The sequence below is a fragment of the Sminthopsis crassicaudata genome, chromosome 4 (genome assembly GCF_048593235.1).
Source record: "Sminthopsis crassicaudata isolate SCR6 chromosome 4, ASM4859323v1, whole genome shotgun sequence".
Taxonomy (NCBI): domain Eukaryota; kingdom Metazoa; phylum Chordata; class Mammalia; order Dasyuromorphia; family Dasyuridae; genus Sminthopsis; species Sminthopsis crassicaudata.
This window is the reverse complement of record NC_133620.1, coordinates 462,749,209-462,761,365: the sequence shown is the minus strand read 5'-3', so window position 1 is coordinate 462,761,365 and position 12,157 is coordinate 462,749,209. Positions and strand designations below refer to the sequence as shown.

At 44.5% G+C, this 12,157-nt stretch overlaps 1 protein-coding gene across 32 annotated transcripts in view; it reads left to right on the top strand.

Moving 5' to 3' along the window:
- Positions 1-5,021, top strand: part of GTF2I (general transcription factor IIi) — an 83,741-nt gene extending 78,720 nt beyond the window's left edge. For 13 of the 32 annotated variants that reach the window (XM_074264039.1, XM_074264027.1, XM_074264036.1 and 10 more), the window contains 5 exons: positions 919-947; positions 1,724-1,765; positions 2,428-2,469; positions 2,977-3,055; positions 3,781-5,021. In XM_074264039.1, the coding sequence (XP_074120140.1) occupies positions 919-947; positions 1,724-1,765; positions 2,428-2,469; positions 2,977-3,038 (175 nt within the window). In that variant the 3' untranslated portion in view covers positions 3,039-3,055; positions 3,781-5,021. Of the gene's footprint in view, positions 1-918; positions 948-1,702; positions 1,766-2,427; positions 2,470-2,976; positions 3,056-3,780 lie in introns of all 32 variants that reach the window. The other 19 variants (XM_074264038.1, XM_074264031.1, XM_074264035.1 and 16 more) reach the window with 8 other exon arrangements.
- The last annotated feature ends 7,136 nt before the right edge of the window (positions 5,022-12,157 follow it).

Below are 12,157 nucleotides of genomic sequence, written 5' to 3'. Positions count from 1 at the left end.
CAGGAATGTAAGGGGCGATAGGCCTTGACCCCACCCATCAACCCCTTCCCACACTTCCACCTGTTGTACCTGGGGGACCTGACGGAGCCATTTGCTTTAGATTGTTCATGAGTATCTTGACTTAAGTGTCCAAAGAAAGAATTATGGGAAGTGACTAGAATCACAGGATTGAATGTTGGAAGGAGCATCATGACCATCGTCTAATATCTGAAAGAAAATTTCTTTTACAATCTGCCCCCAGAATGGATTTTTAGATTCTGATTGGTGATCTCCGATGAGATGGGTCCCATGTTCTGTTTGGGGGCAGCGCGCATTATGACCAGGTTTTTCCCGACTTCCCTTCTCCCTCCCCAATATCCCCAGTCCGGCTTTAAGCCTTCTCTCTATTCCACGTGATAGTCAGTGACATATTTAAAGACATCTATCATTCCCTGGGATTGAGCTCAGCAAAATTTGTTTGAATCTTGATTCCTTTGTCCGGCTGCTCCCATCTTTGTGTTTTATTCTCTCCCAGCACATCCTTGGCTGCATCGCCTCCATCTGGCCTCCCCTTGCCCCTGGGCCTACTTTTCCCCTTAGATCTGTGGGAACCTTCTGGCTTTTGTCCTCTCTCGGAGTAAGGCCTGGAGCCTTCTGATTGTTGGGCCTGCCTTTGCACATTAACTTCCTTACTAGTCTCTGATGTCAGCCCCCAGGTTTGAGGAAGATGATTTGAGGTACTCCCCGTGGGCGCCAGAAATAGCCGATGGTCATGCTCACAGGACAGAAGCCATCAGGGGGCTGATGCTGACTTTGGATCCAGATCAGTAGTGGGGGGGAGGGGTCAGGACAGTGATGGCTACTATTTGAGTAAGTGGAGTTGGGATCTGGTCAGTCCTGCAAGGAAGAAACCTAAAGCACGGTGCCTCTCTTTTTCAGACCTTTTCCAGGACTTGTCATTAATAACCGTGAGTATTTCATGAGATCCTAGGAAGGACCCTAATGAGGTTGGCGTTGGGGCTTCAGCGGATCGTTGTGGGGACGCTTCCCTTGGGTCTCTGCCCTAGGATTTTGAAAGCCCTAGCCCCCAAACAGTTCCTCCTCCTCCTCTGTATGGTGTGTGTGTTCTGATTGCTTGGGTTTTACTGGTAAGACCAGTCTGACAGCTGTGGTGGCGCCTCCCTGGGCTCAAATAAGTTTAGGCAAAGACTGTAGGGAAAATGCAGAAATTCATCTTGGGTGGGTGGGGCAAGGGGTTGAAGGGCAGGGCTCAGCGGTCCTCACCCATCTGCACTGCAGCACCAGCTCCTTGTTTCAGATGCTCATTTAATAGTCTAATTGATTGGACAAACCCACATGGAAAATGCGGGCCCGGTCTTGCCAGTCTAGAATGCTGCAATATGATTAGGATCGATACAGTAGCTCATAAAAACTTTTAAGCTAATGGACAGCTGGGGCTTATTAGTTAGACATTGTGCCCGTTCTGAATCCGTGGCTGCTTGTTACTTAGGGCCGTGTTCACGTTAAACGTGTGGGTACCTCTGATGGTCCCAGTAGATTTTAGAGCCTTCAAGCAGCTGTGTGGGAACAGGGGCCCCATTTCCATTTTGGCTCATTACATGCCTGCATAAATGTCCCGCCTCTGCCAAAGAGGGTCAAACGTGAGACTAGATAGGAGCAGGTTTTGTGTCCTGAAGGTGATTGCTCTTTTAAACTCATCCAGTCATGTCACTTATTTTCTCAGAGTTGGTTGATCAAACTGAATCGGAAGGCCCAGTAATCCAAGGTACGTGTAACAACATAAGCCATTATTCCTGCCAAGACTGTCTAAAATCCAGGCCCCCAGCCGAGAGCAGATGGTGTCAGTTTGCTTCTTAAAATCGGCTCCCAAAGTTTGGGGGGTTAGTCTAGGTGTCCGGGAGAGACTTTTTCAGATGCTTGTGTGCTAGTGAACTAGCCTGAGGTTGTAGCAGTCGCGCCATGGGGGTCCCTTGCCAGAAGCTCCCCCTGGGAGATGCGGTCTGAAGGGGGTGCACTGGTGACCTGCAGGAATGTGTCCATTTCTGCTGCCTTAGGTGTGGGGTGCGTGTTTTTTTAGTGTCCATTAGGATAGGCAGTGTCTGGGCTACCTGCAGATCGGGACCGAGGGTTGGAAACACATCAATTGGTCACACTTTCCCCATGCTCCCCATTGCTTTCTCAGTGAGGTTTCCATGTGACGGCTTGGTGTGGGGTTCCGCTTAGTGGTCATATGGTACATTATGATGCTGAGAAGTTCTCATGAAGGAAAGAAGAGGGATGCTCTGCCTGGCCTGTTTTTAGCTATGAGTGCGTCTTTGTAAAGGCCCTACAATCTACTGTATCATGCATGACTCATTATCCAATAACTGTTGTAAAATCACCTTTAAAGACATTAGGAAAAAATTTGTGTTTCTTTTTTCCATGTAGAATCAGCTGATCCAGCCCAGTTGGAGGTTCCTGTGACAGAAGGTATTCAGGGTTATAAGGAAGGGGATCGTGCCCTCTCTTAATTAGGAAAAGAGGAATAGGTGTTGTCTTGGGGGGAGAAGGATATTTAAGTAGAACCAAATGATTGCTTTGTTCTCGTTTCTGCATGAAGATTATTTGTTGATTTGCACAAATTATATTTTATAAAATTTTCTACGATTCCTGGAAGGTTGTGTAATTTCATTTGGGCCCTTTAATTTTTTTTTAGAAATTTTAGGAATCCTAAATGAGATATAAAGGCAAAAAACTCTGGCACACGTTGGACAGTATATTTCTATATCTAGAACATTTTTTTCCTATAAATAAAGCAAGATAAATTGATTGTATTGCCACAGAAACAGTTTATTTTTGACAATATTATGAGTTTTGAGCATATTGACATTTTTTACATTATATCTTGAGAAATTAAGTGCTTATTGTGTTGGGTGGGTTGATTTATTACATTGTCTTTCCTGACATTATTCAAGTAACTATGGTTTTCTCTTTTAGTAGATATAAAGGAAACGGAAGGAAGTTCTCAGATCAAACAGGAACCAGATCCAACGTGGTAGACCTCTTCATTCCTAGGGTAAATGACTTGTTATGTGTTGGCCGGGGGTGCTCTCAGAGGGCGTGCCCGGCGTCCCTCGGAGGCCGGTGCAGTCCAGCTGGAGCCTCACTAAGAGCGTGACACAGACACGTGGCTTTATAGTGTCTGCGTGTGGCTGGACCCCGGGGCAGGGTTGATCGCTTCCCCTTGTAGGGGAGATGGAAGGAAGGGAGAGGTAGGCCTGGGTAGGTCGGATGGCTGAGCCATAGCACCGGTAATGCAATTCTGGGGTGAAAGGAATAATTGTGGCTTTTCTAATAAATGATTGGGGAGTCATAGTGGACTCTGCTTGGATTCCGCTAAGTTGGCGAGTGCTTACAGAAATGTAACCTCATCCTCTCCCCTTCCCAAATAAAAGGTCGACGACTCCACAAGGTGATAGGTCATATTCAGGGCTAGGATGGCCTGGGTCCACCCTCCCCATTAGTGCTGGCAAGGAACATAAGGCCGGTGTTTTATAGTGTAGTTTTAATTATTTTGGGGGATGGTTCTTGTAAGTAGTGGGCCTTGGTGTAATTAATAAAAAGTGACTTAGGAGTTTAGTTGGCATTTGCCCAGCACCTATCTGTGTCTCAGGGATCCGGTTTAAGCTTTGGAATGGCCATTTTAAACCAGACAGTCACAGGCTCGCTTCAAACTGTCATCTTGATGAAGGTGAAATTCCTGAAATTAAGTTAATAGATTTTTTTTTATTCCCTCTCTAGCTTAAAAGTATCAGTGGTTGAGAAGAGCTTGCCGGAACTGTTACAGCCGAAGCTGTGTAATATAATTGTATAACAGAATTACCTTCTATACAAACCTTTTTTTCTACTTTTAGATAGAAATGTCTACTTTTTCAGCAGTTCTGTGAATTGAATTAAAGAGCAGAGTGACTGTAGATTTGGAATGGCTGGTTTACTTTGGAATCTATTCTAAGGATTTTGCAGCAGTGCTGGAAAAAGGACCGGAAGAATCTCATCGGTTTTTTTTTGTTTTGTTTTGTTTGTTTTTTTGTTTTTGTTTTTGTTTTTGTTTTTTTGTTTTGTTTTGTTTTTTTACGTAATCAGCACAGACTTGAGAAATGATGTCGTTTTCCAGCCACTGGAAGATCTCTCCAGCTGGACCCATCTCCGCTTTGCAGTGAAGAAAACGCCTTCCGACGATCGTTCAGTTCTTTAGTTTTTCTATTTGAAAAATCATTTCACTGATTTTTGGTTCCCATTTCTCCTTTAACGGCTGAGTGGACAATAGTATATGTATATTTGACTGGACTTTTTCCTACGCTATCTATCACGGTTCATGTTTTTCATAAATAAAGCCATCTGGTTCACCTGACAGTTAGTGAGAGGTCAGTATCTCAGTGTGTGGATAACAATGAGCCCTCTTCCCATTTTACTTATTTTTGTCCAAATAAAGAGTGCATGATGTATCCGAATAGTAGCACAGTTAAATCAGGTATGGAAATTTGGGCAAGCTAAGTTAAGTGCTGAAGCCTCCTGGAGCGTGACCTGCTACGGCTGGGATTGAGTAGCATGGGGGCGGGGAGGCCGTTCAGCTTGGGTGGGGTCTCTCTCTCTTGGGAACCCCTGTGAGAACCAGCTCCCCCCGCCATGCTGTCTTCTCCCAAAGGTTGCTGCCGAAGCAGCATTAGAGAGGGGCTTCAGTGTCATGTCTAAGAGGTTTAGAAGCTAATTACGCATCCTCTGATACCTTCCCCACACTTTGTAGGAGAAACTTTAAATGTGTTGAAATTTCACAAACAAAAATTGTATGATACCAGCTCTATGAAAAGCTAGAAAATGTGATGGTTTAGAGTTTTCATTAGCTTTGCCACAATATTCACAATGGAAAATTATATGACATGGTAGCAGAATAGACCTTTTAATGTGTTGCTTATATTTTACCTCAAATTAAATTGTAGATATAGGGTAATAAATAAAATTCATCCATGCCTTTCACACACTAACTCGTTTTTTTCCAAAGTGTGTTCATGATTCTCTGGGATCTTCGTTGGGGTTGGGGGACAGACAGACGCCGGTGGGCGTGTTTGTGAGGATGTTCTGGGGGAGGGGGAAGATGAGGGGTGGGGGCAGGTATGGTCAGTTGTTCCCCACCTAGTGTCCGGGCAGGGGTGAGGATCACTTCCTGTTGCGCCCAGCCTTCTCCACCTCTGGGGACAGAGGACAGTGAGGGGTGGGTGGGGGCTTCAGAGAAGATGCATGAATTTCAGAATCAACCTTTGCCAGATAAATTAGAAGAGGCCCCCCACCACAACTTCCCCTGGGAGTAGAGAAGCTGAAGGTTGTCCCCTTTTGTGGGGGGAGGGAGTCATGGAACCTAAACCACAGCTGGTGACCAACCAGGTAGCTGGCCTGCGGCCATTGTCAGATATGGGGAGACCCCAGATGGTTGCCCACCCTCTACTTCACAAGCCCCTTGGGACCAGGGAGTCCCGCCCCAGAGAATGAGGGGAATGGCACACCAGCCAGATTGTGAGCCTCGCTGTCCATAGATTCTTCGGGTACCCCCTAACCATTGTCATCCCTGCACGTAGGGCTGCAGGAAGTGGGGGCAGCCAAACCCGGGGGGCTCTTTGCGGAAGGCTCCCAAGCTCCTGGAGCTCTAAAGGACCAGAGAACTCTCCAAAGGGAGAAGTGGCCCGGAAGGAGGGGGAAAGGGGGTCCTTGGAAGAGCCCATGTGTGCATCTGCTCGCTTGCACCCCCAGAAAGGCCTTGCCCGCAGTTTGCAGACGGAAGGCTGGGGAGCTGGGTACGGTGAGATCCCAAGTCAGCAGCGGCTGAATGAGACCATGTCAGCAGAGCTGAGGGGCTCCGGGGCCATGGGGTCCTACCCAGAGGCAGGGACATGTGCCACCAGGGGTCACTGGGGGAGCAGCCCGCTTCCGGCCCACGTGGGCAAAGGGGAAGCCAGGACAAGTCCCCTGAACTGGAGCGGGAAACGAGCCCCTGGCATGCCCAGGTTGGGCTCCTCTGAGTGCCAGCGTGAATGGGGGAGGGGGGCACTGTCCAGCTCTCAGCTAGGAGGAGGAAGAGACCCCCAGAATGTTTTCAGGAAATGGACTTTCCCGGCTGCCTTTAGGAACTCTAGCTAGTGTTGGCTTAGGCCGGAAAGTTTTCAAAGCCCTTCACACACATTCCATCACAAATCTAACCTGTCAGGTCACTTGTACGGCAACCGGCGGGACTCCGACTCCCTGTCACCTGGCCAAGGGACATCCGATGGGCAGTTTGGTGGGCAGCGCTTTGGGGGCTTTTTTGGCATCTCCCCCTCTCAAAACCTTGTGTTCCAGTTTTTTCTCCCTTCATACCCCTCCCTAGATGGCAAATAATCCAATATACGTGCAATTCTATACATATTTACACATCATGCTGCCCAAGAAAAATCCAATTAAAAAGCTGATCCGCATTCAGTCCCCATAGTGTGGTTGCCATTTTCCATCACAAGTCTATTGGAATTGGGGCAGCCAGGTGGCGCAGTGGATGGAGCCCCAGCCCTGAATTCAGGAGGACCCGAGTTCAAATCTGGTCTCAGACACTTAACACTTCCTGGCTGTGTGACCCTGGGCCAGTCACTTAACCCCAGCCTCAGGGGGGGGGAAAAAAAAAGTCTATTGGAATTGCCTTGAATCTCCTCATTACTGAAAGGAGCCTTGTCCATCCCAGTTGACCATCACATGATCTTGTTGCCGGGTCCAATGTTCTCCTGGTTCTGCTCACTTCTCTCGGAGTCGATTCCCTTTCAAGGATTCTCTCCCCACTTTGGTGCTCCTCTGCCGCCCAACTGTCACCTACGGCTCCAAGAAACTGTCACTTGGGGGGAGGGCCACGCCCTATAAATGGCCCCAGCCATGGGCTACTTATGAGGGGACCAGCAGGTCTCCAGTCCAGGAGCAAGTGAGGGCGAGGCCCACCCCAAAAGCGTGAGAGGACTGCTCCTGGAATTGAAAGCCGAGGACACTTTATCCCGCCAGCCACAAAGGCCGAGCTTAGAGCTTGGCGGGTGTCCACAATGCCAGGGTCAGCCCCCTCTAACTGGGCTGGAATTTTTTAGCTCAACTTCTGACACAAAAACCTGAAGATTCCAGTCACTGGAGGGAAGATTTAGTATTGGACAAAAATTTCTTGGGAAACTGGAAAGTTATCCAGCAGAAATTCAACTTAGAGCAATATCTGACACCATATACCATAATAAACCCCAAATGGATACACAATGTAAATATAAAAGGTCCCATCTCAAACAAAAAAAAGTGGAAGTTCATAACCTTTTGTGTCGTGGCCTCCTTCCTTTACCTGTCTGGTAAAGCTTAGGGATCCCTTTTCAGAAGAAACAAAACCAAAAAACATATATATATATATATATATATATATATATATATATATATATATATATACATATATATATATACATATATATATATATATACATATATATATATACATATATATATATATATATGTATATATATATATATATGTATATATATATATATATATATTTGTGTGTGTGTGTGAAGAAAATTAACAATTGGGACAGCTAGGTGGCGCAGTAGTTAAAGCACTAGTCAGGAGGGCCTGAATTCAAATGTGATCTTAGACATTTAACATTTCCTAAGTGTGAGACCCTGTTCAAGTCACTTAAACCCAATTGCCTTTGCCAAAGAGAGAAAAGAAAGAAAGAAAAGAAAATTAACAATTGAAGGAAATGCTAAATTTTAATTGGAAGTCAATGAAAATAAAGATATAATTGTTTTTTTCCATATAAGTTCATAGAGACTCTAAAATTTACCTATGAATCTTTTAAGGGTTTAGGTTTCAGATTAAGAAATCCTGAATTAAAAGAAGAGAGAAGATATCTTTTGCATACATAGTATATAAGTATAGATGATAGGGATTTCTCACCAAGAAAACGGAGAAAGAGAGAAATTATGATCACAGAAAAAAATGGACAGTGTTGTTGAGTGCATTAAGTAGAAAAGCTTTTGGACAAACAAAATCAATGAAATTAACATTTGAAGAGCAACAACTGATTGGGAAAAAAATCTTTGCAAATTCCATATCATATAAGAACCAGAACCATTCCCAATAGGTTGTGATCAAAGGACATAAATAGGAAATTGTCAAGAGAAGAAACTGAGGCTATCAACAGTCATGAAAAAAAAAGTTCTTCTAATAATTGGGAAATGCAAAATTAAAAGAACTCTGAGATTCTATCTCATACCTGTCATATTGGCAAAGATAATGAAAATAAAAACAATTGCTGGCCCAGATATGAGGAGGCAGAAAGAATGCATTGTTGATAGAGTTGTGAATGGGTCCATCCATTCTGGAAAGCTCGTTGGAACTATACTCAAAGTTCCTTGAACTGTGCTTAACCTCTGAGCCAGCTATACCACTGAGAGATTAAAAAGAAGAAGAAAAGGAACCATCTTTACAGAAACAGTCATAATGTCTCTTTTTGTTGTCGGAAATACATGGAAACTAAGGGGAGGGGCCCATTAGAGAACATCGGAACAAAACGTGATATGTGAATGTAATCCTGTTGTAAAAAATGATGAGAAGGATTAATTCAAAGAAAATTAAGAATTCCTTACAAGTCTGATTCGGAATGAAGTTTATATCGTGATCGCAACAATAGAAAGAAGAATGACTGAGAAATTGAAGAATTCCAATCGGTGGAATGGCTGACCACGACACTGTAAGACTGATCATGAAACATGCTTCCCACCTTCTGACCGAGAGGTGGCCGTTTATCCGCCGCTCCGCCTGATTGTCCTGTGGATAGCTGGCCGGACCTCTGGGACACGATTATGGGTTTTAAGCATTAAGCTCTGCAGTGCTCCAGGGCCTGATACCATCCGTACACCAGGGATGACACATAAAAGGAAGCCATCTCGGGGGGACTGAAGGCGGGACCAAGCGATTACGGGTCAGAACCGGCTGGGCCTGAGACCGGAGCCTTTCTCCACCAAGCCCAGCAGGAGTTTCCCTCCCTCCTCACCCAAGGACTTTTGAGTCTGAAATAGAAATCTGTGGTTTCCGGACTTATGTCACCGTTCTTATGAGGGGCCGAAAAGTCAGGAGAAATAAACAGTCTGCCAGATGTTAATCATCAGCCTACAGCTTTAAGCCTGACCAGCCCATAGATCTGAGCGTGTCTTATCTACTCTTGGGGATTTTCCAGGTTTTGTTTGGGGTGCCACATACACCCTCAGGGCTTGAAGTCATACCGTTGGGCAGAGGGAGCTGACAACAATTGCTCGCCGGGCTATTCGTGGTCCTGAGGGGCGGCTGAATGTTATAATTTGTGGACTTTAAATGCTACCTTGCTCACCCTGTATTCCGCTCTGTGCTCCTTTGTGGTCTGGGGGTCACGTTAGGTCCTTGGCCAGAAGACCTCAGACAAAATGGAAAGAGCAAGAGATTGGGAGTCAGAGGGCCTGGGGTTCAAATCTCATTTCTTTCATTTCTTCCATGTGTGATCACTAAACCTCCCTGGGCCTCAGTTTCCCCATCTGTCAAATGGGAGAGTTGGACTCATTGACCTCTGAAGTTGTGCCATTCTAGGATTTTTTAGTACAAGTTATGGCTGAAACTGGAAAAGCTCCATTGAGAACATCAGAACTGTGTGTCTAATGTCCAGGGACCGACAGAGGTCAGCAAATTCATCACCCAGTTGACCAAAGAGTGATGAATTATCTACTAAAGTCATTCAACTTAATTCAAGAGACACTTATTAAACATCTATTATGTTCCAGGTTCCGATAATTTCTAGAGAGATCGACCCAAGTTTCCTCTCGATTTTTCCCCTCGATTTTTCCCCTCGATTTTTCCCCTCAATTTTTCCCCTCGATTTTTCCTCTCAATTTCCCAGTCATTTCATCTGACTTTGTCCTCCAAGGATCTCCGGCTTTGAATTCTGGAGCCAGAGTCACGTCAGCATGACTTTTGCTCCTGGAGTGAGAGAGTCAGCATCTTAATTCCTTGTGGCTTCCCTCACCATCTCTATAACTTTCCAAACCAAAGCACCCCCCCTTATATCTCCCCAGCCCCTACCCCACATGCTGATACACTCACATCTAAGCTCACATACACCTCCCACTAGAATATAAGCTCCTTGAGACCAGGACTGTCTGTACTTTTATAGCTTTATTTTCAGCAGATAGCACCTTAATAAATGAGTTTTCCATCCATTCATTCAGTTGTTAGTCTGTCTTAGGGGAGGGATCCTTGCTGACCAAATCACTTCTGCTAAGAGTCTGCTGAGAAGCACGAAGGCCGGTCCCTTTTGTTCCCTTGCTGTCACAGTGTCACGGTGTGGTCTTAGATCCATAGCTAGGAATTGTGGCACTTGGGGAAGGTGGAGAAAGGAGGAGGTGGGAGGGGGCAGCCAGGGTGTGGCAGTAGGGAAAGCCGGACTTCAGGAGGGGAGCACCAATGAGATGAGACCCTCATGGTTTTCCCAGGGGCACATTTCCAGCATTAGCCCCCCTTGGTGTTTTCTCATTCAATCATTTCTGACTCTATGTCCATGGAGCTGTCTGCCTAATTTTTTTCATCTGTATAATGGGTATTATTATACCCAATGCAAACCTACTTTTATTATTATTATACCCATTGCAAATATCTATTTTGCAAACCTTGGAGCTTTCTGTGTTTTGCCTCTGATGATGATGAGGAGGGTAAGGATCCCTTCTGTTAAGCAATGTCCCTGTTTAAAGGGTGGGAGACATTCTGGGTGAAATCATAGAATCAAAATGATATTTTATATATTGATCTGTAGACATTTAGAAACTAGAAGCTGGCTGGGAAATGACTGGGGATTCTCAGATTCACCAAACAACAAATCCATCATGATCATCTGATCTTCACTTGAACCTCCCTGGGCCTCAGTTTCCCCATTTGTTGTGCTAAATAACCTCAAAGTTTCCTTCTAGATTTAAATCTCTGCTCTTGTCATCCTATCACCTTTAATGAGGGAGAAGCCATGATCTCCCAAGGCAGTCTGTTCCATTTGGGGATAATTCTAATTATAACATGTTTTTCCTCAAAATCAAACCTAAATTGGTCTCTTTGAAACCAGTGGATTATCTTTCCTCTGGGGACAATTAGAACAAATTTACTCCAACTACAATCTGATAACTTTTTAGATCCTCCCAGAGAGCTACCCACCAAGCATCCCTGCCTTTGTCATCTATCATTTTTTTGTTTGTTTGTTTTGATGACACAAGTCATGCAAATGCAATAAAATGATGTGGGGTAAGGGTGAGTTTAAAGGAAGATGGGGTAAGCAGGAATTTATTATCAAGAGAAAAATTATTGGGAACAGCTCCAGGAAGGATGCCATCAAGGAGATATATAACCAAGAAAGGAGGACCAGTCATATAAGAAATAAGGCACACGCTTCATGGGTGTCTTACACTGGGGCATGAGTATATGGATCTTAGATCAAGAAATGTAGGGGAACCTAGGATATACTATAAGATATTTAATATTTATGGGAATGTCTGCCATCTAGGGGAGGGGGTGGAGGGAAGGAGGGGAAAAACTCGGAACAGAAGGGAGTACAAGGGATAATGTTGTAAAAAATTGCCTATGCATATGTACTGTCAAAGAAAATGTTATAATTATAAAAATTAATAAAAAACAAAATAAAATTTAAAAAAATAATAAACTTTATGTATTTTAAATGAAAAAAAAAGAGAGAGATGTAGGGGAAGGGCCCACCTAGCATATGAGGCAGGACTCCATGGAGTATCTACAGAACCCTATGGATGAGAATCATACAGAAGGAGAAAACAAAAACGAGCTCCAATGTGTTCCCCTGGAAGGAGAGCCCCCACTAGTGGATTTCCATAAAGGAAAAAGCCTATTAACATCTGTGAGGATGCTGCCTCTAAAACACAACACATTTACTATCTCTCTCAGCTTTGGGTTACTTGGAAATTTGACAAGTACTTCTTCTATGTCTTTTTCCTAATTATTGATTTAAGAAAATGTTGAACAGCATAAGGTCAAAGGCTGATCCCTGTGGCAATCCTGTAGGAATTTCCTTCCAAATTGGCATGAAATCTTCAAGGATTA